Raw genomic sequence first — 24,064 nt, forward strand, 5'->3', positions numbered from 1 at the left:
ATGGAACAAGAAGTGAAACGGATACAGTTAAACAAATACAGTAAAACAATCTCTGGTACAATTGGTTACAATAATAATAATTGTTTCTATTATTCCAATCGTGTTCTTATCGAGACTGGCCGGTCACTACAGATCTGTGCAAAATTCGTGGTCAGGGAGCAGAGTAAGAGAAAGCTTATATTTCACTCATTATCATTCTATGCTCCTAGCTGTAACCTTGAAACGAGGTCGCAGAGCAGAGGGGACTTTTTAAAATCGCACATGGTTGTCCTTAAAGTATCACCCGGAGACTTCTCGAACTTTAATATAGCTGATGTGATTATCGAGAAGCTTCGTGCCCGAAATATTTCTGAACTATTTCCCGTGCAATTCAAAACATACGACATCATATCATCGGGGAGAGATGCAGTTGTGTTAGCGAGTAAGTCAGGATCAGTTCAATAGTTTCAGGAACCGGGACGGGAAAAACCTTAGCATTTTCCTTACCACTGGTCAATTCGCTTATAAAAGGACAGGGATCTCGTCCTTCTAGTCCTGTGGTCCTTGTACTGGCTCCAACACGAGAACTAGTGACCCAAATTGCTACAGATTTCGAGTCCATTTCTGTTCATGGCATTAAAGTGACTTCAGTTTACGGAGGAGTCCCTTATAGACCACAATGTAAGCTGTTATTTGTATGATACAAAGAAACAGGTGACGCCCTTCGTCAGGGCACTCATATTGTAGTTGGTGCTCCTGGCCGAGTTATTGATTTGATGGAAAAAGGTGTTTTAAAGTTGTCAAGCGTTCGTCATGTTGTCCTAGATGAGGTGGATCGTATGCTGGATATGGGTTTCAGTAAAGATGTGGAAAGTATTTTGTCAAAAATATATAACAGCGAAAATTCTGAAAAACCTCAGACTCTTCTTTTCTCCGCTACAATGCCTTCATGGGTTTCAGAGATATCAAGATGTTATCTTTCAGATGATGCCTTACACTTATCTTTAATAGATGAACAAGAAACGAAAACTTCCACCAATGTTACAGTATTTGGAAATTTCATAAATAACTTTTTCTCTAGCATTTAGCTCTTTTGTGCCCTTATGAATCACGTGCAGCTACGTTATCAGATGTCATAAAAGTTTATTGCAAGGGTCGAGAGTCGAGATGCATTGTGTTTTGTGAACGCAAAAAGGACGCAGACGAGTTATCTGCAAGTGATGCTATGTCAGGTGATTGTCATGTTCTTCATGGAAGTGTTCCACAAGACAAACGAGAGTTAGTTCTTCAAGTAAGCCTTCTGCATAACATTCATGGTTTATTTTTTTGCTTTATAAAGTTTTGATGGTGTTATTATTATGTCTTTCACAAGCGAATAAATTTCTCAGCATGCTGTACTAAGGTTTATAATAGTCTCATTGTTTGGGAATACTAGTCAGATTCAAAGGTTTTTACGTATATCAGTCTTCTCACTATTTTTAGTTTTACGTAAGGACACCGCTTTTCACACTTGATATCATTCCAAACCGCTTGTGTCGGAAAAAACAACCACGCTTCGAGATTAGACTTGAATAATTCAGCCTTTGACTAAACAGTATAGAAAATCTATTTCAGATAACAATGTGACGTCCCCTCCATCAAAGTGGAATTTGCTTGTTTATTAGTACTAGTACTTCCGGCACCTGGCTTCTGTATTCCTCGATTCAAATCCCATATTGGTAGAAGTAGTAAGAGCAAAAGCATTATGTGAAAGATTAGGGTTTGAAGATGTTATTGAAGGAGTATAATACAGTGAAATAAATTTGGAAAAAGAAAAAAGGATACGGACATGAGGAATTCAGAAGATTAGAATTTGGCTGAACACAAACAGTGGATGCACCTTCGCCATTGCAAACAATTTTGAGCCATGTCATTCAAGGTCTCTAACCATCGATTGCTATCATCTCGCGAATCCCAACCAGGTAGTCTACACCTACCAACATGGCTCAGTCCACTTGTCAGTGACTTCATGGATTTGTGCCACGTTTTGGACTGGCTTTCTTCCAACCTATTTTTACATCATGAAACATTGCACGTCGGGGCAGTCGGTGGTTGGGCATACGTAACACATGTCGCAGCCATCTCAACTGATGAAGTTTCACTACTTCATTGATTGATTTGCCATCCTTACCTAGTACCCGTTTTCTAACAACTGGATTACTTACCCGGTGGTCCAAGGATATACGAGCAATGCATCGAAGACACCTATGATTGGATACTAGTAGCCTACGAATATCCTCTACTCCTATCGGCCGTTTCACTGCCATAAAGTAGGACGGAACGAACTGCTGCACAGTAAACCCGTCCTTTGGTTGCTAGACGGATATCTCGCCTACGCCATAAATGACGCAAGTTGGCGAAAGCTAGACGAGCCTTCTGTATCCGTGCTGGGATTTCGTCACACACCAGACCACACGGATTGATGAGACTCCCAAGATAAGTGAAGTGATCAACACGCTCAACTACTTCACTCCCTATCATTAGTTCAGGTGTCGATGCAACCCAATCCTGAAGTAACATTTTGCACTTCGAGGGAGAGAATCGCATCCCGAACATGCCTGCATTGTTGCTTATAGTGGTCAGAAGACTGCATTTTGTCAGCGTCTTCACCAAATAGAACTATGTCATCGGCATATTCTCAGTTAACAAGTGAGTCTCCTGGTAAAAGTTCAGCTGGAGATTTAGATGATGAAAGTGTTGTTTCCAAAAGCATGTCAAAGACAAAGTTAGACAAGAATGGGGAGAGTGGACAGCCCTGACGAACACCACTTGAGGTAATCAATTCTGATGACAGTTCTCCATAAGCTCTAACTCGACCAGTTGTGTTTGAGTAGAGAGTCTTTATGAGGTTAATTTACTTCTTCGGTACTCCTTTCACTGACAAACACTGCCATAGGATCTCACGATCAACGGAGTCAAATGCCGCCTTAAGGTCAAGAAATACTACTATTATGGGACGTCTGAATGTATGTCTATGTTCTAGGATCTGACGGAGAGTGAATATCTGGTCTATGCAACCACGTCCAGGTCGGAAACCAGCCTGGTTTTCTCTAGTCTGCTCTTCACGAGCTTTGGTTAGGCGCCTAAGTATTATTGAAGCTAATATTTTAGACACTATATTTGTCAAACTGATTCCTCTGTGATTGTCACAAGAGGACTTTTGTTCTTATAGACTGGCACAATCAGTGATTGGGACCAGTCAGATAGAATTACGTCCAGTTCCCAGATTCTACCTAAGACCTCAGTCAATCTCGCCGTTAGTACCGGACCACTATCCTTAAAAACCTCATGAGTAAACCTGTCAGGGCCTGCGGCTCTCCCTCGCTTTTTCAACCTCGTAGAGAGTTGGAGGACTTACCTCAATTTGCCATTCAGGACGACTGGGGATCGTGGGTAACTGAAGTGTAGCTGAAGGCCAGTTGAACTGATCCCTAAAGTGTTCTGCTCATCGATCCAATCTCCTGGATTGAGAATGAATGATATGCCCATCTTTGTCTGAGATAGTTTCGCTAATAGTTGGGTTCATAATGCCGGTTTCTTTAATAAGTCTGAATAGCTTTCTGCTGTTACCTATTACCGCTGCCTTTTCCATCTCTCTTGCTTTCGCTACCCACCACTGTTCACGATCATTGCGTAGGCTTCTTATTAGCTTGCGCTTAAGTTGACTTCGCTCTTCGTTATGTTCAGAGCCAGGTGGGATGAGTTTTCGAGCATCTATCAGTGCGGCAGATGCTGTTGAGATCCATTGTTTCTCCCTAACGTTATGGTTTACCTTACTAGCGGATATCACTGCTGTTTCCACAGCTTTTCGGATGTCATTCCACGCTTCCTCGGGGTGGACACAACTTACATGGCTGCCTAACTGTTTTTCTAGTTGTTCCTGAAATATATTCTTAGCTTGCCTATCATTAAGTAGAACCCTTAGAGGCTTCCCTGAAGTGTCTTTCCTACGTCCAGTAAGACGCAGACAGATACGTGCTCGCAATAGAGCATGATCTGAGTCTAAACATGTGCTCCAGAATGAGCGACAGTCTTCTATCGAGCCCCTCCATCGGTGGCTGATAGCGATGTGATCTAATTGGGTCCAACGTTGGGACGAATTCGGGGGTCGCCATGTCAAAAGATGTTTTTCCTTATGTTTAAAGTTAGTATTTGCAAGAAATAGGCGATTATCTGAGCACAGCTGTAACAGACGGTCGCCATTGTCTGTTCTTTTAGCCACGACACCATAAGATCCACCCAGGTGTCTCTCCCTTTCACTTAGTTTACCTACTTGAGCATTAAAGTCACCAGCCACTATTACTACATCAGAACGCCTAGCTTTTCGGAGAAGGTCGGAAAGTTTCCTGTAAAACTCATCTTTTATATCGTCTGAGCTGCAGTCAGTGGGAGAGTAGGCAGAGACGACGAAGAGGCAACGACGAGTTTCCCTATATTTCCGAGTTTTTACTGATCCGTTTAGTCGGACAGCGCATAGACGACTGTCTACTGGGATCCAGTCTAAAAGAGCTAGTTCTTCTCTACGACTTAATGCTATACCTACTCCAGCGAGGCCACGGGAAGCAGCATCAGGGCTTCCAGATACACGAAGCGTGTATCGAGATGGTTCTTTATTTTGATTAGGTGAGGTCAAATGAATGACACTACTCGGATCTTGTATGCGCGTTTCGGAGACGCAGCACACATCGATGGTGTAAGATTCTAGAGTCCTAGCTAAGGAAGCCTGTTGTCCTATTTGGCACAATGTCCGGACATTAAAAGTTCCTACATGTAGTTTAGAGCGTGGTTTCGGGAGACCAGGAATAACGTTCCGTGTACTCGAATCGTTTGCCCTGGCAGTGCGAGGTGATGAAAGGACGTGAGAAGGGTTAGTCGTGGAGGTAAGAGAGTTATTAGGAGGTGTAGGAAGGATTTGAAAGTGACCAACTTGGTCTCGTGTGCAGTTACGGGTATGAGGGCTAATATCACTTCCCGGCTGCCCACACCGTGGAAGGGTATTTCTTGAGGGACCTGAAAAAGAAGTTGGGTTAGTGTTGGTCTTAATGACGTGGGAGCGCGACCGCAATGCCCAAGGGACAACTGCTTGAGGCCGATCACGCACGGCCTTTTTGTGGGGGATTTTTGACGTGTTAGCTCCGTTCTTCAAAGGACCTTACCGCCGGAGACAGAAATCCGTGGGATAAGGCGAGATGTGCATTTTTAGGGTCGACCTTTTCTAACCCCACCCCTCCTTGTGGGAAGGCAGCATCGCTGTTATGCTGGTTGTCTGAAGGAAACACCTTACTGCCGTCACACCTCTGTACAGTCAGCAGTACGACTTCGCCTTCGGACCTTGAGATTGCTGCTTTTAGTCTTACCGCTCTTCAACCGACCTGTCTGGCATGGTAGTACCTTGAGGAACGATTGTTCCAGCCAGCATAGCTCGATTGGTTCATCACGATAGGCAAGCCCGACCACCACGTCAAGGTAACAGCAACGGTCGGGGATAGGATAGGTTGAGTTAACAAGTTTTCGTTAACTCAACCTATCCTTTAGTATAGTGACTTGGATCCAAGCATATTTACCAGCTTCTATATTGACCACGGCTAGCGTTGCGTAGCCAAACTCAAGTTAACATGCATTTAAAATGGGCGAATTCGCAGTAAAGCTTAATCTGAAGAACTCCAAACCTGTATATCATCTTAGTGCCTATGCTCTTCACTCACTTTCATTTTTACAAAGAGTCGCCCTAATGTGCTACATCATAAATTCTACTTCACTATACATCGGGCTTAACTACTCTAATGTTCCATTATTTTATCTGCTGAGATACTTGTTAATTTTCAACTTTGTAGAGATTCCGTGACGGTAAATACAGGACGCTGCTGACAACTAACGTGGCTGCTCGTGGTCTAGATGTTCCAAACGTAGATTTAGTTATACAGTGCCATCCTCCACGGGATATTGAAGACTATATTCACCGTTCAGGTCGAACTGGTCGAGCCGATCGAAGTGGTACTTCCATCTGTTTTTATACTTACAAGGAACGTAGTATGCTTTCCAGGATTGAAAACATGGCGGGTATAACATTTCGCCGCATATCTGCACCTACTATTAACGACATAACTACTGCTTGGGGTGAAGAAATTTTAAAGTAAATATGATATGTGTTATGATTTCTCTTGTTGCGACCTGGCTATTCTTATTGTTTAGTATTATTGGATACCACTTCATTCGACAAGTCCCCAAATCAGAACATGGTTAAACAGGAACGTAATTATACTCCAAATAAACAAGGTTGGATGGAATTTAGAGTCACAATAAGAATTTTTCTGTCAAGTAAAGCTTCTGCTGGAAAAATCCCGTTAATTGTCTGAGGATTTGATGTAAAACGATAGATAAGAAGGGACCTCTCTAAAATCTTCGGTGGTCCCCTTCCCCTTTGATTTTTGCAGAGTACTTTTAAATATACCAACTAAGCGTTCTACCTGGCCATTGGATGGAGAATGAAACGGAGGTGTTCGGACATGATTGATTCTGTTCTGCTAACAAAATTCTAAGAAGATAGCAGACTTGAACCGTGTCCGAATATCGCTAACTACCAATTCTGTAACCCCGAAACGACTAAATAGTTGACGTAATTTTCTGACTGTTCAGCTTGCAGTTGCATGTCTCATGAGAAAAACTTCCGGCCACTTGCTGTGTGCGCCAACTACCAAAAGGTAAGTTTGTCCATGAAATGGACCAGTAAAGTCCAAGTGCATACGCTGCCACGGTGACTACAATATTGACATGATTGCAGCTCTGCTTTCTGTGGTACTTTTGTCGCTAATGCGTATTTGATGCACAAACGAGATGGCTGCTCCATTTAGGTGTCTAAATGCGGCCAGTATACATAACTTCGTGCTAGCGCTTTCATGCTATCTATTCCAGGATGTCTTGCGTGCAACTGTTCATGCACTGCTGGTCGCAGCTTCTTTGGGATTATGATACGTTCGACAAACAAAAGGCGGTCGTCGATGATTGAGATAGTCTACTCTGGCAAAACTGCTGAAGCGCTGTGAAGCTGATTTTCGAGGGCTTTAACTAGTTAGTTATAACCTTGATTCGAACATTTAAATGATCAATTTTGTCATTTTACTAACTGATTTGCGAAACGCTAAGTTATTTTTTAGTCATCATGCTCTGAAGTAGTTTTTACTGTAGTCGACTAAATAAGTTGAGTGGCATGAAGAACTCAGAGCTTCTTATGTTTAAGGGTATATAGTTTTAGTTGGACTCATAGATATTGAGGTTTTTCAGTTGTACGTACAACTGGAAAAAATGTGTTTTCAAAGTACACAGTTGCATTAAACTACTCATATTTTTGTCTGCATAGTGGTAATTTTGATTTCTCCTAATCTCACTTTAAAATGCCAAGTAAAGTTGTTTTAAGTCCCCACCTCTCATTTATAATTCCGTTTGTGAACATTATGGTAGCATCTGACCCATGGAAATACACGTTTACTTTATTAATAATATTATGGCAGAATAACATAGGGTCCTTTTTAAAAGTTCTTTCAAAATGTCGGGCAACCTGTTAAAAAGTTACATCCTATGAGTAATTTAAGGATACAATAACGTCCAAAAAATTAGAGAAGCCACAATACCAAGATGTAAATTGATTGTTGACATGTAATGTACATGTTGGCTTCCCTGTATCTGTCAAAGGACATCCTTTTTCGTTTGATTTTTATCACCAGTAGTAAGGAATTGAAGTAGTTTGACCATGTGGTCACTATCAGTTACCAATATTACTATTGATCCGGCCATGATATGTTCTAATGCTGATTGTATGCACCATTAGCTAATCTTGCATAAGTTAAAAATTTTACTTGTACATTCAGCTAGTATTAATAACTTTCTTCCTATTTTTAATGTAGAACATTCTCCAATGTGCCCAAATCTACTTGGTCCACGTTTGTACCTTTGGCCTTATCCATTGCAAACCAGCTTGCACAAAACTCAAAAACTGGGAAAGTGAAAAAAGATTCTTGTGACGACTTAGGGGTTGATGATGATAAGACACCTGGTCGTAAGCCTAAATCTAAAGACATACTTCGTGTTCTTTGTTGTGCATTAGCTTGCCTAAGTGGCAAAGAAGGTGCATTTGAAAGTCGCTCAGCGCTCACGGCACAGATAGGTAAAACAGCCTATAAGCTTGAGTTGAATTTTATTGCACGAAGCAAGGGACTAGCCTTCGCTACATTACGAAACCACTTACCGGAAAACATTGTGAACAGTGTTCATAGTCTAAGTTTCATTCGTGGGAAAATGGTAAGCCGTTTTTGAAAAATATTTGATAAAAATTTACAATGTAATATGCTATTTTGACAATATTCGACTGTCGATCTACAGTGTTTGTCAAGTCTGTTTACTATTTTATACCCGACTTCATAAATATACTCGAAAGGTAACCTAAATCCTGGGTTTTCAAGGGCTGTTAATGACTAAGAGGATGAAGATGATATAGTCCTACTTAGTGAAAACACTGACATGATGCTGAGTTTTTTTGTCTTCCTTGAGTAATTGTGCCAAAATGTTTGCAATGCCTTTCTCTCCTTTTGAATGCAAAATGTTGTTTTAGGACTAGTGTGGTTTAGTGCCTAATCTGACTATAGGGAGTTAAGGATCTAATCACGTTGATCACTTAATTTATCCTGCCACTTATCAATAGTCCTAGTGAGCCAATGACTTTTTCGGGATTCTGAACCTGTGCCATCCGTGGCTCAGACCAAATGTTCATATGATCAAGGTACGGAAGATATACAATGTATCATATTGCTGTTATTTTATAATTATGAAGCATGACCATATGTAGGTTGTCAATGTTTGGTCATAATCATTTTTATAGTATTTGCTGTAAGTGATGAAACCAGTAAATAAGGAATACAGGAACTATGGGTATGATCTATCTTGTTATCTAATACACACATACTGCTACAACTGGGCACCGAAAAAAATTTGCTCCGTACAAACAAGAAAATAAAATTTTAGAGAAATATATGATGGAATATAATTAAAAATGTTGATGAAAAAAATAAGTGAACTAGAGTATTGTAGTAGAAGAAAAGTCCAGTTAGATTGCAACCAGAAAGAAGCCTTACTCGTAACTAAGTTGGCTACATTTTTTTTATAAATAATACAATTAAAAATTATAATAAGGTCGTTATTTACTTCTGCTAACGTCCCTAATCACTGAATTACCATCTTTTGGACATTAACCAGGAAGTTATGACGTTTCAACAGATACCAGTCTTTTACAGCTTTCGTTCATACCACAGCGGCATGTCATAAACTATTTTTATCACCCCATCACCAGTAATCAATGCCCACTTTAGAACTCACTCGGATGATGGCTTTAACACATGCCCAAGCTATTGAAGTCAATTTTTCAAGGTGCTATCACTGCTCCCTAACTCACAAACCTCAACATTATTAACATCCTATTGCCACTAAATGTCAGCAATCCTCTGGAAACAACGGTAATCGGACACAGTTGTTGGACACCGTCAAATCGGAGGGGCTAGGTTTCACAAAAATAGAAACTGCTCTCAGCTAACCTTTTGTAGCCAGACTAACATTGTGACGGAGTCAAAGATGATCCGAATTAGCATATATCTTTCTAGCTTTCACTTAACGTAAATTGATCTCATCAGTTTCCCCATCACCAGCGCTCACACAACTGCGAGGAGACAAACACCTAACAGCCCACCATCCAGATTGTGTGCAGGTATAGCCTCCTCCCAGTCTTGCAGAAGTATCCCGTACTTAAAAGATGCAAAGTCTATGTCATACCCATTAACACTGATTCTATCTCTTGTGTATCATCACACACTAATACAATATCATTTACATAATCACGGACGAAAACATTTTCTACAGGTAAGAAATCGTCATCACCACCGATTCGCACTTCTGTCAAAGATGTTTCCAAAATTTCATCGATCGTAATGTTGAGGAGAAATCCTGAGACTGGGGAAACCTGCCTAAAGACGGAGAAGGGTGGTTGAATACTATCATCCTGTTTTCGAAAAGCTGTTATCTGACGAGTCCCCAATGGCCACCCAAGTGACTCTCTTTCTTGCCTAGACGCCTGACCTGTTGATTCAAACCCCTGACTAACACTAGATATAAATACTAAGTCGGTTGATAGGACTATAAATCTTCATCGATCAAAGTATCTGGGGTGCATACCGTAATTCTCAGTTTGCACACGGCACGTTAATAAGCCTTATTCCCCACAAAGTTTTTTCTATCAGAAGAGCTTCAAAAGTAAAGACTGGGTATTAATAGTAACGACTGTTATGTTATATAAATCCGTAACGCTCTACAATGTTATTAAGATTTATGTTACTGCAATAGTATTCATACTAAAGTTATTTTATACTCATGTCATTATTACAAGGGATACGTGTTCGATCTGCCTTCAGAGCATGATGAATTTGTAAAGTCGACATGGCCAAATGATGCACAAGCTAAACTATCACTACTTTCTAAAATCCCAGAATTAGAAGAGGAAGAATTTTTCAATCAAGGTCGTTCAGGAAATTATGGATCTTGGCAGAGTCGATTTAACGGCGGTTCGAGACAGTCATTTAAACGTTCTTATAATAGTGGTACTTTCAATAGTTCATTCAGAAGTTCAAAGTCCTTTAAATTTGATAACAGTTGAATAAACATTTGCTCTGAATTTTAATCTTTTTTATATTCCACATATATTTGTGTGGTAACAAACTTAGTTGCCTTGCTTGAGTTTCAAATCCATACTTCTCATTATCGTGCTTTGTCGGGGATAAAAACAATCGAAAGAATACATACTCTGAGAGAACTAGGATTTTTACTAGCTACTGGATTGTTATTAGTAAATGATTATACGACGCTCCCCGGCGTTTACTGTTTTTTCATATATATAAGATTAGCAACCGGTAATTTTATGGTCCGCTATGATTTTTGGTTTATCCCACCTTCTTACTTCTATCAGTAGCATTCTATCTAATCAAATACTAAACTTGTATTTGAGCATTCCTATTAAGTGTGCTCAGTCGGTCTTTACGTTCTACTTTCAGATGATTGATATCTTTCGTCAGTAACATCGAGTGAATAATATTAGGGCATCGCACGCGGTTTTGATTTTATTCAGTTTAAAGCACTAACGTTTTAGATTCGCATATGCTGCTTCATCTTCTTTCACTAAGTTCACCGATTTCTCGCTCTAAACTAACCGTACGTATGTGATCAATGGTCTCGCTGGTGCGGCTGACCAGTTTACCAGTTCGTAAATTTCAGCATGTAATCAAAACTCAGTGTTGATCCCTTGTTTCTTCTGTTAGTCTTCTCTAATTGAGTTGGATCAATATATATGTATATATTTTCTGTATCTATTAGACTGGAAGATTTTATCGCCAAAACAAACAAACATTGATCATATTCTCAGTCTTAGGAAAATCCAGATTATAATGCTATGCTGATGCTTATGCTAGTTGTGTTCATAACTAACCAATCAAATCGTTGCTTAGGCTCCCATTGCATTAATCTGCTCTGATGTGTCTGTAAATTACCCCTGTTGCATGTGACCTATTAATTGAAAGACATTATTGCCCTATTATATTAGTGTGACTCATAATTTTCATTCATTTCGATGAGACATAATACTAGTTGGTGTGTTTGTGCGTTGCACTTAATGACTGTAATTCCTTTAACTATTGTACTGGTCTAATTGTTTTAGAAACAGATAAAGTTTAAAGCCAAGTTGTCCTTGTTCTGACTATGGCTTTCACGTAGACTCTGAGGTCGCCAGTATCGCGTTTACAGTTGTAGTAGTATATCTGTAGGACAAATTAAATCCCACAGCTTATGAAATAGAAACTATCCCTCAAACTGGAAAACAGATTGTTAGATTCCTTTTAACTCGGTGCCGTTCAGTAATTCAAGAGACAAATAACATGCATGGGTCGAGTGCAAAGAATTTCTAATTACACCTGTGGTTATTATGTACTCAAAAATAAGTTTTCAACAATACTACTATCTAGTAAATACAACTTCTTAGCATCCAAACTTCATTGTTCCTTTTCAGTTTATCGGATTGACCTTAAAAACTTTTAGATTTAACTACAAAAGATTTCCTTTTGATAATTAAACGGCAAGATATTTTCTTTTGCAATTACTTTTGTCATTAACCGTGGCGAATGAAGATAAATAATAACTTCAAAGTTTACAACAGTAAAAGGGAAGTTAGTAAAGTCAGGTAACTCAATGGAAATCACGTTAATTAATATTAACTTGTGTTGAAAGTTCATTATGATTCGAACATACCTATTAATTAGCCTAATAAGCATTTAAATCATAAGACTTCGGTAATATAAACAAAAAACATGCTGATAGCTTACTAGTTATATTGTAAATGAAAAGGAATTGGATAGTGATTAATAGAATTCATTAATCTTTCGGAGATTTCAACTGACCTATATATGAAATCAAATTTATTGTAGTGTTTCCAATAATAAATATTATTGTTTATAATTTGAACTGCTAATTTTGAGCAAAGAAATATTATGGTAGATTCCGTAATCCATTGACTATACTGCAATAGTATACGGATACTTTACAAAAACTGTCAGGCTGTGCTTAATTATTTAAAATCCCCATCATATTAAAACACTAATACCTGAACGAAGAATATTCTTCCCAATAAGTTCTCTTTAGGTTCTACAATTATCTGTCCAATTTAATAATTCGAAAAGTGGCCAGGTTTAAAGCAAAGTACATCGTTTTGAGTATAGCATGTGAATTTAGGATTGTTAAATAAAGTTGTTAATGTCAAGATGACTAATATTCAATGTTAACTTCAATCAGCTTATACGTTAAGTGGAATTATGAGATCCATGATCAGAGTAAATATGGGTCAGATAGGGTTAGAGAAATAATATTGCACCTACAAGGTCGATCAAATGTATGGTGGAAGACTATGTTGTGCATAAAGTTTTGTAAAATTATTAAGAAATAATAAAGTGAGATGATTGCTAAGTAGACGAACCATGTATTCGGGAGGTAATTAGGAGGTTCTAAGTCAATAATATAAAGACATGTAAATAAAAATAACAAAGACAATTATATTTGAGTAAGAAAGGTTGTAGGCACATCGGTCAAATTAGGTCATTCATTAAGATGAAATTATTATGGATTAGGTGACCAAGGTAAGAGAAGCTGTTGAAGATAATGCATTTGTACACATAGCTACAGTTTTTAATCCGATAGCTGACTTTCTCCACAAGTGCAATCGAGATGATAAATATAAAACGAGGTAGTCATTTTAGGTAATTCATCTTTTAACCTCAGTGTCACCATTGGGTGCCTAGAAAACACTAGTTGTTTTCCAGCGTTGAATTAGTTATTTTTAGATGTATGATTCACACTACTCATGATTAGTGCGAATTTATCTTCTAAAGTTTTTAGTCAGGCATTAGTGTAACTATAAAAAAAGAATCTGTTGACTTTTTACTCTGTTATCAGAATGGGAGATTGTAGTATTGTAACAGTTAATGAGTCAATCTAAGCTAGCTCCACAAACCCCTATTCTGACAATAATCATAATATGCTCACTAGTGATTAGCTTCGAGGGGTAATTTTCGGAGTTCTGGTGATAAGCTGTGACCATTGGAGTCCAATCCATGTCAGATGGAAACAGTTATCCACCTCAGACGTTGGATGAAGGGTTGCTCAAGACCATGGATTGATTGAAGTTAGACATTAACACCTTTGAGTGTCGGCTCAATGGTCAAATTATTAAATGGAAAATAGAATTCTACCAATTTTGTATACTTAATGTTTTATAAAGTGAGAAGGTATAGTGTAACAAACTAAAAAAGCTTGGGAGTTTCTTATCGCGTGATACTCAAACCGCTGGTTCCTCTGTTTTACATAACTCAATTTAAGTTTATTACTCAAACAGCCACCTGATTTATGATCACTTTTCTTTGACGAACTAGTATGTTTATTTGATTTTAGTGGTTATCAAGTCTTTATCTCATTCTACAACACAGAGAACACAGATCTTATACTTGAATTCCCAATACCAATAACAGAATCGGCTTGGATAACTTTGTTTGAACATTCCTATTCACAGGGAATTTGATGACTGGGTTTCACTCACTTGATTCCATTATTGTTTTGAGAATCTCGCAACATACCTCTAACTTAATACTTAAGATGCTTGTGAATGGATAACACAAAACGTCAACACACTTCTTAAAGAAGAGGTTTGGGATTTTGTCAGGTCCTAAACAATGAGACGAGTTGATTGACTGGAGATATTTTCAAACATCAGTTTCAGTGGAAATCGGAACACAACTATTCTTCAAGCCTGTGGATATAGGAAGCATGACATCAGATAACTGACGAACAGAAGACTTATTCAAGTCATAAATGTTCAACTTGTTGTCACTCTTAATGTGTCTCTCGCCTGTAAATTCTTTAAATCGTTTCCACATAATTGGAGAATCTTTAAAAGGAGTTTCTGAGTAAATGTCAGGTTCAGAGGTCTAGTCTCTTGGTTTATTAGACCATTTGGCTGCAATGAATTTCTTCTCCTTGTACAGTCTTTCTTTTTCCCTCCGAAATCTTTATAGTTTTATGGACGAAAGTCTGTCTAATTTTATAAAAATAGTTTCAGTGAGGCAATAACTATAAAAACTGAGTGTAAGATAATGAGTGACAACATCAACGGTGTTTTCTAATGACTCATCTATAAATAATTCTCAGTGTGCCGTATGAAACATTTCCTTCTGATCAATTCCTGTGTTTGACTTTCTTTGTATGATGTAAGAGCGTGCTCTTTTCAAGATTGCCACATACTTTAGGTAGGACCGGATAATACAATGATTAGAGCCAGATAATGGAGTACGTTTACGAGTCACATATATTCCCACATCATTAATAGAAACTAAGTCAAAATGGGCATTCGAACGAGTGGGAAAATCTACTAGATTTTGTTGATTGAAAGATGAAAGAAATCTACAGTCACATGAATTTAAACCACCACATACAATTAAAAGTGAACCATTGAAGGCAATAACTGTGAATTCATCTGCGAAAACAGGTAAGTCAGATGACGTAGAGTCGGAGTCACTTAGGTGTTGGTTACCACACACGAATTGTATTTATTCAAGTGTTTTGGACGGCATCTTAAAGTTAAACAGTTGATAAAGTCATCTGAAAACCTAAAACATGCAAAAATAGATCAATACCAGTTCACATGTACAAATATAGTTACATCATTGCCACACCTTTACTTTTTTCTTGATCGATCCTGACGATAAATATTGAAATCATGTAGTGATACTAAGCAGTCGTTTTTTAAATCATTTAACTAGGATTCCTGGATTGTGGTTACACTACAATAGTTATACTTGTTTAGACTTAGTAGGAGTCGAAGATAGTTCACCTTGTTAACTAGTGATCGATGGTTAGAACTTACTACTCCAGAAATCAACTTATGATTAATCTTCTTTCTTTTAATGCATAATGTCAGCCGCCATGATGTCTCAGACTGTACATTTTTGTACCTTGTAAAGTGATTGGTCGTAAACTTTTCATAAACGCTCCAGAATAGGTGATGTGATTACTGGACGTAATAACGTGTGAAAACATAATAGGAAGGATAACGTGTTGAAATATATAGATGGTAGGAACAGGTACTCCGTACATTCAAGCAGACCGCCTGTAATGATTTACTTATTAGTACTCATTAAAGACTCATAGAATACCAAGCGCATAATTCTGAAAGAACGAATATAATCACCTCTTATTTATTTCAGACCAACAGTAGAGTAAGGTGCATTTACTTAACCTGATCATTTTTTATTAATTTTGTCATCGATGACCTACAATTTATAAGTACTTGGAAGTGTACGAGATTTCGTACTCATTCTGTCACCAGTATTTTTACTTGACACTCATTTATCGCATAATATTTTTGTAATGTTTTCGTGCTTTGTTAGCAAATAGTACTAAGTATGCAAACTATTTGCTCAAACATATTTCTCGTCGGTGACAGTTTAATTATTTTAGTGAGATTCGGTAGTGTTTAAAAACTTCCTGTATGACCATTTTGTTGTGGGTCCATAATTGTATCAATTGATAATTATGATATACAAGACTATTATTTGTAATTATTTAATACAATTTTATTCTTTGGAAAGTAAACGAAAACATTTTGTATTAAATGTTTTCAAGTAGAATTCGATTATTTCTTGTTAACCAGAAAACTCCTCAAGGACTGTTTGAAGAGATTAGTTTTTATTAATTTATTTCTAGACTAATAGTTCTGAGATAGCCGTATATATACAGTGACCAATGTCTTACATATATATATATATATATATATATATATCGTGACAAAATAAAATGGAATTTTGTTGCCAAACATCCAGGATTTAGTATTAATTTTAGCTGACAAGATGTAATAATAATAATGATTTACGTTCACTTGAAAATTTCGCTCGATAACTTTATCCTTAGCAAATCTGATTAGTAGGTTTAGCCTCAACGGTTGTTAAATCGTTGCATAAGTTCTCTAATAATAGTAATAATAATAATAATAATAATAACTATTATTATTATGTCCTTATACTATGCTGTTTAAGTATTATTCGTAATTATATATTTGAAGATGTTTAGTTCTAGTCAGGGTTTCATTCGAAGCGGCGAAATTTTCTCCCAGTGATATTTCATTAAGGTTTACTGATTTGTTCGTTGATTATTTTGACCTTATTATCGTTATTATTATTATTATCACCGTAATTGTTCCGTAATTTCTTCATTTAATTCTAATGTAGTTACTGAATAAATTTAGCTTTAAGCATGACCTTATTATACTTTGATTTTTTTTCAAGATGTACTGGTTTATGGAATGGATGAACAACGAATAACAACAACCATGGTTAATCTAATAATTTTCCACTCGTATTATACATACTCAGAAGATGAAACTAGAAATATAACATTTCATAAAGTTTATTTTAATCAATTGCTTGAAAATAGTATATTTTCTTCAGTTTGATTATCGCTTTATGCTCATAGTTGTTAAACAATTAATCCTAGTAGGTATTCCACCGTAGATCTCCCTTCTACCTCTATTGGTACTTAATAAAATGACCCTTTTAAAACCGAATTTTCAACTTCAACTTTCATGAATACAAGAAGCCAAAGGAGAAGATATTTCTTTTTACTCAACTATTCTACAACATTCAACTATATATTTATTTAAATACATGAATAACTTTATTTACAGTTTTCACGCTTATACAAGATAACCTCAATGAAAATAATTCACCCGTTATAGCCTATAGCAATTCTAATTTAATTAGGTCACATTAAAAAATACTTAACTTTTTAAATAAGATAGGAAAAAAAATATTGTATTACCTTGATTATTTTAATATAAAATGAGTAATGAGGTAGAATGTTACACTATTTTAAATCTATTAAATACATTTTTCTATTATTTAAGAGGATTATCATCTAACAAACAACCTATAATATTATGCCTTTTTCTCCATTAGGGTTATTAAATAGTAAGAAAATATTATTTCATTTCATTTATCTTGTTAAACATGATTGATATTGTTAATAAATATAAATAATAACAATATTATGTAGTTGAGATCATAAGTCAATTGAAGCTAGACCATCATGGAAAACCTCGTAGCAGTGAACTGCCGTTTCGTCCTATTGTGGTACTCCTCAGCAGTGCGCATCCACGATCCCGCCTCGCGAGATTCCAACCCAAGACCTATCAGTCTCGCGCACTCACTAATGACTGGCTCCATGAGGTATATCCTGGAGTTCTTGTTAGAAGCAGTAACCAGTGGAGTTCAACCAGGTCTGTTGGGAGATATCAACTCACTGAAGACATTGGTGAATGATTGCTCAATTTCGTGGATTGGTTGAAGTTAGACATTAACACCGTTAGATGCTAGCTCAGTGGTCTAGAGGTTAAGTGTTCGCGTACGAGATTGATAGGTGCTGTGTTCGAATCTCATGGGGCGGGATCATGGATGCGCATTGCTGAGGAGTCCCACAATAGAACGAAACGGCCGTCCAGTGCTTCCAGGTTTTCCTTAGTGGTCTAGCTTCAATTGACTCATGATCTCAACTACATAAAATTACTAAAATCTTCACAAAACCCCCTTTTATTAATATAAACTTTTTTTATTAAATCTTTTTCACATGAAGGTCATGTATATCTTTTGAATTCGAAATGCCTAAGGCTAACAAAATAAATTTTGCATCATTAAATATAGTTTAATCATGATAGAAAAAAGGTTAATCTGATGGTTATATAACTTTGTACTGCTTTTATTTCATTTTTTATTCAATAAATTTATTTCTTTGATGAAAACTATTTTATGCTTCATTGTTCACAGTTGGTTAATGTTTTCACTCATTCATTTACTTACTTAGTTATCATATTTACTTATGAAATTAAGTAATAGATTTGATCATGAAAATAGTTTTAGTTGAGGAATTACTAATATTTAAAAACATTTTCTGTAGATTGAAATATTTAAAGTGATTGTTAGCTCTTAATATGACCGCCTTATAGTTCTATCCTTCCTTCGACTCAAAAGTACATCTAAAAAGGGTGGTTTATGGCAAGCTAACCTGAACTGGGTAATATTTCCATTTTTAAAGTTTCTGTTCATTGCAATACAGATGAAGCTTCGTTAAGTTCCTCTTTAACAGAACTCAATGAATATATACTACAGATACGTTTGAAGAAGATACAAAACTGCTGACTGATACTCTGATATCAAATGGTTATCTGCTAAAGTTTATTAATAGGTACAAAAGTTAGTCAACAACAAAACTTCCCTTTAATTTCTCTGCGAAAAGTGTTTATATCTGTTTACCATTTAGAGGCAAATCAAGTGGTATGATTCTAAGATGGAGACTAAAAGCAGCCATTTAGAAAACATAATACGCTGCTAAACTGGTTGTGATTGAGAGGATTAAGCTCATGATTCTCTAAAGGCTTAGACATTGCATGAACGATTACGTCACATCTATTTGCATTTACTAATTTGGATATTTGCGTGGAAATGTATATATGGGGAGAAGTGATCGGATCTTGCAATCGAGAGTTATGGAATATGTGCTTGGATGGTTTCAAAACTAGTTAGTGTCAAATGCGTTGATAAACACGGGAAATACAAAGCCTTGTTCATCGATAGCAAAGCACTTAATTGAAACGGGGCATAGAATCGACATCAACACAGTCTTCAGAATTTGTATAGGAATTTTCAATAACAAATACTTAGGCTTGTAGAAGTCTTGGCTATTATTATTTATGATTATTTAAAACACCCTTATATCTTCTCAAATAATTTGTCATAACCCTGAATTTGCCCTAATCATCTTTAGGTCATTTTATGGCCTAGAAGGTGGATGCGACAACTTGTCATTCTTTCCATACCATGTTTATTTTCTCTCTTTTATTCACAACTATCACTGCTTAAGAATCCCACGCTAAGACGAAACAGCCATACATTTCTTCCAGGTTTTCAATGGCAGTCTAGCTTAGATGGACTAGTGATTTCAACTGTAAAAATTATCACTCTGTTCACTTGAACTTTCATTTAATTGACCCTGATTAATTTTCATATAAAATTCTTAGACAAGTATATATGTGAACAGATTATGAGTTTATAATTCAGTTGATTAAAGTTTCAAATAGAGATTACTAATTCTTGGTGCTCATTGATTTCCACACTAAACAATTCATTGCGAAAACTATTTTCAAAGTAGTCATTTTTTGTAATTTAGGGAACTTATCACTCAACGTCGTTTGAATGGGTTGTTGCCATTTCTTCTTGGGTCGACAGAGTATGAAATGTGAACTTTTGAACATGTTTACATTTGTAGTATACTAACATGTTTATCATAAAACCTGGAATTTTTATGCTTTATCACTCTTGTTGACATGAGTATACACTCCTGAGGGGTCTTGAATCAACACACAACAGATGTCTAGTATCTGCTGATTTTCAATAGTGTTGCTGCTGTGTTTATTCTTCATAATTAAACTATTCAGCTCAAAGAACATAACGTTGAGAATTTCCACCTGAACTACAAATATTCTATATAGTTTCAAAAATGAACTCTAAGGTGAATAAAAAAACAATACTGAACTCGGTTTTTTATTGACTATTTTTCTGTGTAAGAGAAGTTTAATCATAAAAGGTTTACCGAAATAGAGAGTTATAAACATTCTATGGGTTACCATTGTTTCACTTCACCTTATCGTATCTTTCTTGACCTTTTTTTGATCAACATTTATACCCTATAGGCATAAAATAACAGTCAAGTCTACTAATATAATTTATATTATTAGACTTAAACTGCTGATCATTGAATAGATATTGTCCTTAGAGTTATAAACATAATCAAACTAACAATTTGGGTTTTAAAAAAACATTTTTTTAAAGGACTAAACAGTTTAGTTTATCCTTTGAATAAATGAATGAAACAATTTTTTAAAAATGATAATGTAGTTTTATCAATCTTTAAAAAGATGGTGTCTTGTACAAGTAAAATATGAGATGTTAAAAAAGGCACCAGTTTCTTACACTTGTAGTATACTATCATGTTTATAATAAAACCTGGAATTTTTAGGCTTTGTCACTCTTGTTGACATGAGTATACACTCCTGATAAGTCTTAGATCAACACACGATAGATGTCTAGTATCTGTTGACTTTTAATAATTTTGCTGCTGTGTCCTGTACAAGTAAAATATGAGATGCCAAAAAAAGACACAAGAGGTATTGAACTCGAATTGCACGAATTTATAGAAACCAAATAAATATGAATAGAGATAAAGGAATTGAAATCACATATTACGTGTGACTGTAAATAAAAGTAATAATGTAATCGTTTACATAAAGGTTAGGATTAAATAACTATGTAAAATTGTATTTCAGTGACAAAGAATGAGATATTAAAAGACAACAATGGTTAGATTTCGATAAATACGTATCCATATAGATATTCAATGTGAGGCTCAAAGAATGCAAAGTTTAATGTCTGGCAAAATACACACTTCAAAATAGATGAATCCAAGAATATGTTAAAAGAAAACAGTTATCCTAACAGTTAGGTAAATGAAGCTTTGCTTGATAAATGAACTGTGCTTAAGTGGTAGGTGTTTAATAGCTGCCTTAATGTCTGAACAGCAGTTGTGTATAAAATATGTCATGAGATTTGTATATAGGATGAACAAGTACTGTTAAAAAAATCAGAATAAATACTGCATTCCATACGGTGATATTTCTCTGTTTGTGCAGTTTTAATTCTAACTATTCAATTGGATATTGTTGTTTATAGCCATATATTTTATCTTAGAGTTAAGGGATCTTGAATTCCGTTAAAAATGGAACTGAAGTCTCTAATTATAGGAAAAATGTTAGGCAGAATAATAAAATTGAATAGGAATTGTTAGTGAACTGGTTAATTAAAAGGTTTGATTAATGGATAAACTTGTCGAGCTTAGGGTATCAGTCCATTTTAAGTTAACAATATGATAGAAATCAGGTGACAAAAAAACAGTTCCAAAACGCTTACATGATTAGAAGAAACCGCTAGGTATGTATAAGCAGCAATGACATTTTGGAAATCTAAAATGGAGTTACCATGCATTTCAATGAACTTCCGAAGAATCACCTAGTCTACAGTTCAATTTACAACGATCTCAGAGAAAAAGAGTCATATCTATCTATCGTCAGCGATCTTACCAAAATACATAATCCAATAATCATTTTACACCTCATCATGTTCACTATACAATATCATAAGTCGACCAAATGACTGATCAGCTAGTTGACAAAAATTTAGAGGAATAATAGTGACTCAGATTGAAATATCTGTTTCGATTGTCTAGGCATTTGGAATGTGTAAATACATCAAATAAACCCAGTATATCATTTTATATGTTTCAATTATCTACAATCAGAATAGTAGAAGAAATCACCATCATAATTTGTCAGCAACCTCAAACACTTCATTTGCTACAGAACGAGTTTTGAAACTGCTCTTCCTCTGTCCAAAAGAAGCTTAGTTTTTATTCAGTAAATAATTAGCTAAACATGTGAATGGAGTGGTTATCACTTCACTAGTAGGACGAATTTGAAAAAAATGAAGCTGAAATCCGAAACCAAAAATATAATGTATCATTATAAGTATTAAGAGGGCAGCTTTGTGATTTGTCTAGATCATATTTTCCACTTCCAGGTCATCCCAACTATGATCCTCTCGACATCAAGTTTATGACGGAATATGGACGTAAGAGCCAGTTTAATTATTAAGACTTGAGAGTAAAACAAAAATATGATTGAAAAACTGACAATGAAATGTCAAGGAACAGAAACAAAAACTGGATTAACATTTTTTTGTCCCGATATGAACGATGTCTAACTTATTACTAAACCAACGGTGCTTCAAAGATTATAATTTATAATGAATAAAAATTCGTCACTCTTATTTTTTATTGGATTGTTATTTTCAAAGCAACCTAAATGCAATTCACGGTTATTTATTCAATAGCACAGTTATGTTTTATTTCGATATTACTGTAATGAAATATAGTAAACCAGAGAGACAGATAAAGGACAAAGAAGGCAAGACAATCACCGAGATCTAAGAACATAGGAACAAATAGGTAGGGTGTTTCGAGGAATTATTGAATAGACTAGCCCCATTGAATTCATCGGACATCGAAGCAGCACACACAGAAGTTCTTATAGATGTCACTCCACCAACGATCGAAGAGATCGAGATGACCATCAGAAAAATCAAGAATGGTAAAGCAATAGGACCTGACAATATACCAGCTGAAGCTCTGAAATCAGACGTAGAAGTAACTGCGAAAATTCTTTACATTCTATTCAGGAAGATTTGCGAGGAAGAACAAGTGCCAATGACAGGCTGGAAAGGACACCTCATCAAGATACCAAAGAAAAGAGTTCTAAGCGAAAGTGGGAATTACAGAGGCATCAGTTTGCTGTCAGTGCCAGGAAAAGTTTTCAACAGAGTGTTATTGAACCGGATGAAAGATTCAGTGGACGTTCAGTTTCCAGATCAACAGGCTGGATTTCGTAAGGATCGGTCATGCACAGACTAAAATGCGAAACTATGGATTATCGTCAAACAATCATTTGAATGGAACTCATTACTGTACATTAACTTCATTGATTATGAGAAGGCGTTTGACAGAGTGAATAGGAGAACATTATGGTAACTTGTTCGCTACTATGGTGTACCTGAGAAGATCGTCAACGTTATCCAGAACTCATACGACGGACTACAGCGCAAAATAGTGGATGGAGGACAGCTGACAGACGCATTCCAAATGAGGATTGAAGTCAGATAAGGCTGCTTAATCTTCCTCTTTTTGTTTCTTCTGGTGGTCGACTGGATTATGAAGACCTTGACATCGAAGGGTAAACACAGAATACAATGGACAACTCGGAATCAATTAGACGATTTGGACTTCACAGATGACCTGGCCCTTCCATCCTATACACATGAACGAATACAGACGAAGACAGCAAGTGTAACAGCAGCCTCTGCATCAATAGGCCTCAACATTCACAAAGGAAAAAGCAAGATTCTCAAATACAACACGGAGAATACAAATCTAATCACATTTGGTGGGGAAACTCTGGAAGATGTGAAAATCTTCAATACGAATGTCGAGACAATCCTACTGTACGAAACTGAAACATGAAGAACTACTACAACCATCATCAAAGACTTACAAGTATTTATAAACAGTTGTCTATGCTAGATACTCAATATCCATTGACTGGATACCATCAGCAACAGCCTACTGTTTGAGAGAACAAACCAGCTTCCAGATGAGGTGGAAATCAGGGAAAGACGATGGAAGTGGATAGGACATGCATTGCAGAATTCACCAAAATGTATCAAGAGGCAAGCACTAACATGGAATCCTGAAGGAAAGCGGAAAAGAA

The 24,064-nt window shown here is 36.3% G+C and overlaps 1 protein-coding gene across 1 annotated transcript; it reads left to right on the top strand.

Annotated features, from left to right (window-relative positions):
- On the top strand, positions 1–10,727 carry Smp_157800 (putative dead box ATP-dependent RNA helicase; the record flags this gene model as incomplete). The annotated part of the gene is made up of 7 exons (XM_018789467.1): positions 1–421; positions 451–660; positions 694–1,025; positions 1,061–1,270; positions 5,853–6,151; positions 7,920–8,313; positions 10,445–10,727. The coding sequence occupies 7 exons, from the start codon at positions 1–3 to the stop codon at positions 10,709–10,711; spliced, it is 2,133 nt and encodes a 710-aa protein (XP_018654907.1). The 3' UTR covers positions 10,712–10,727.
- Between the last annotated feature and the right edge of the window lie 13,337 nt (positions 10,728–24,064).

This window comes from Schistosoma mansoni, chromosome W, assembly GCF_000237925.1.
Source record: "Schistosoma mansoni strain Puerto Rico chromosome W, complete genome".
Lineage (NCBI taxonomy): Eukaryota > Metazoa > Platyhelminthes > Trematoda > Strigeidida > Schistosomatidae > Schistosoma > Schistosoma mansoni.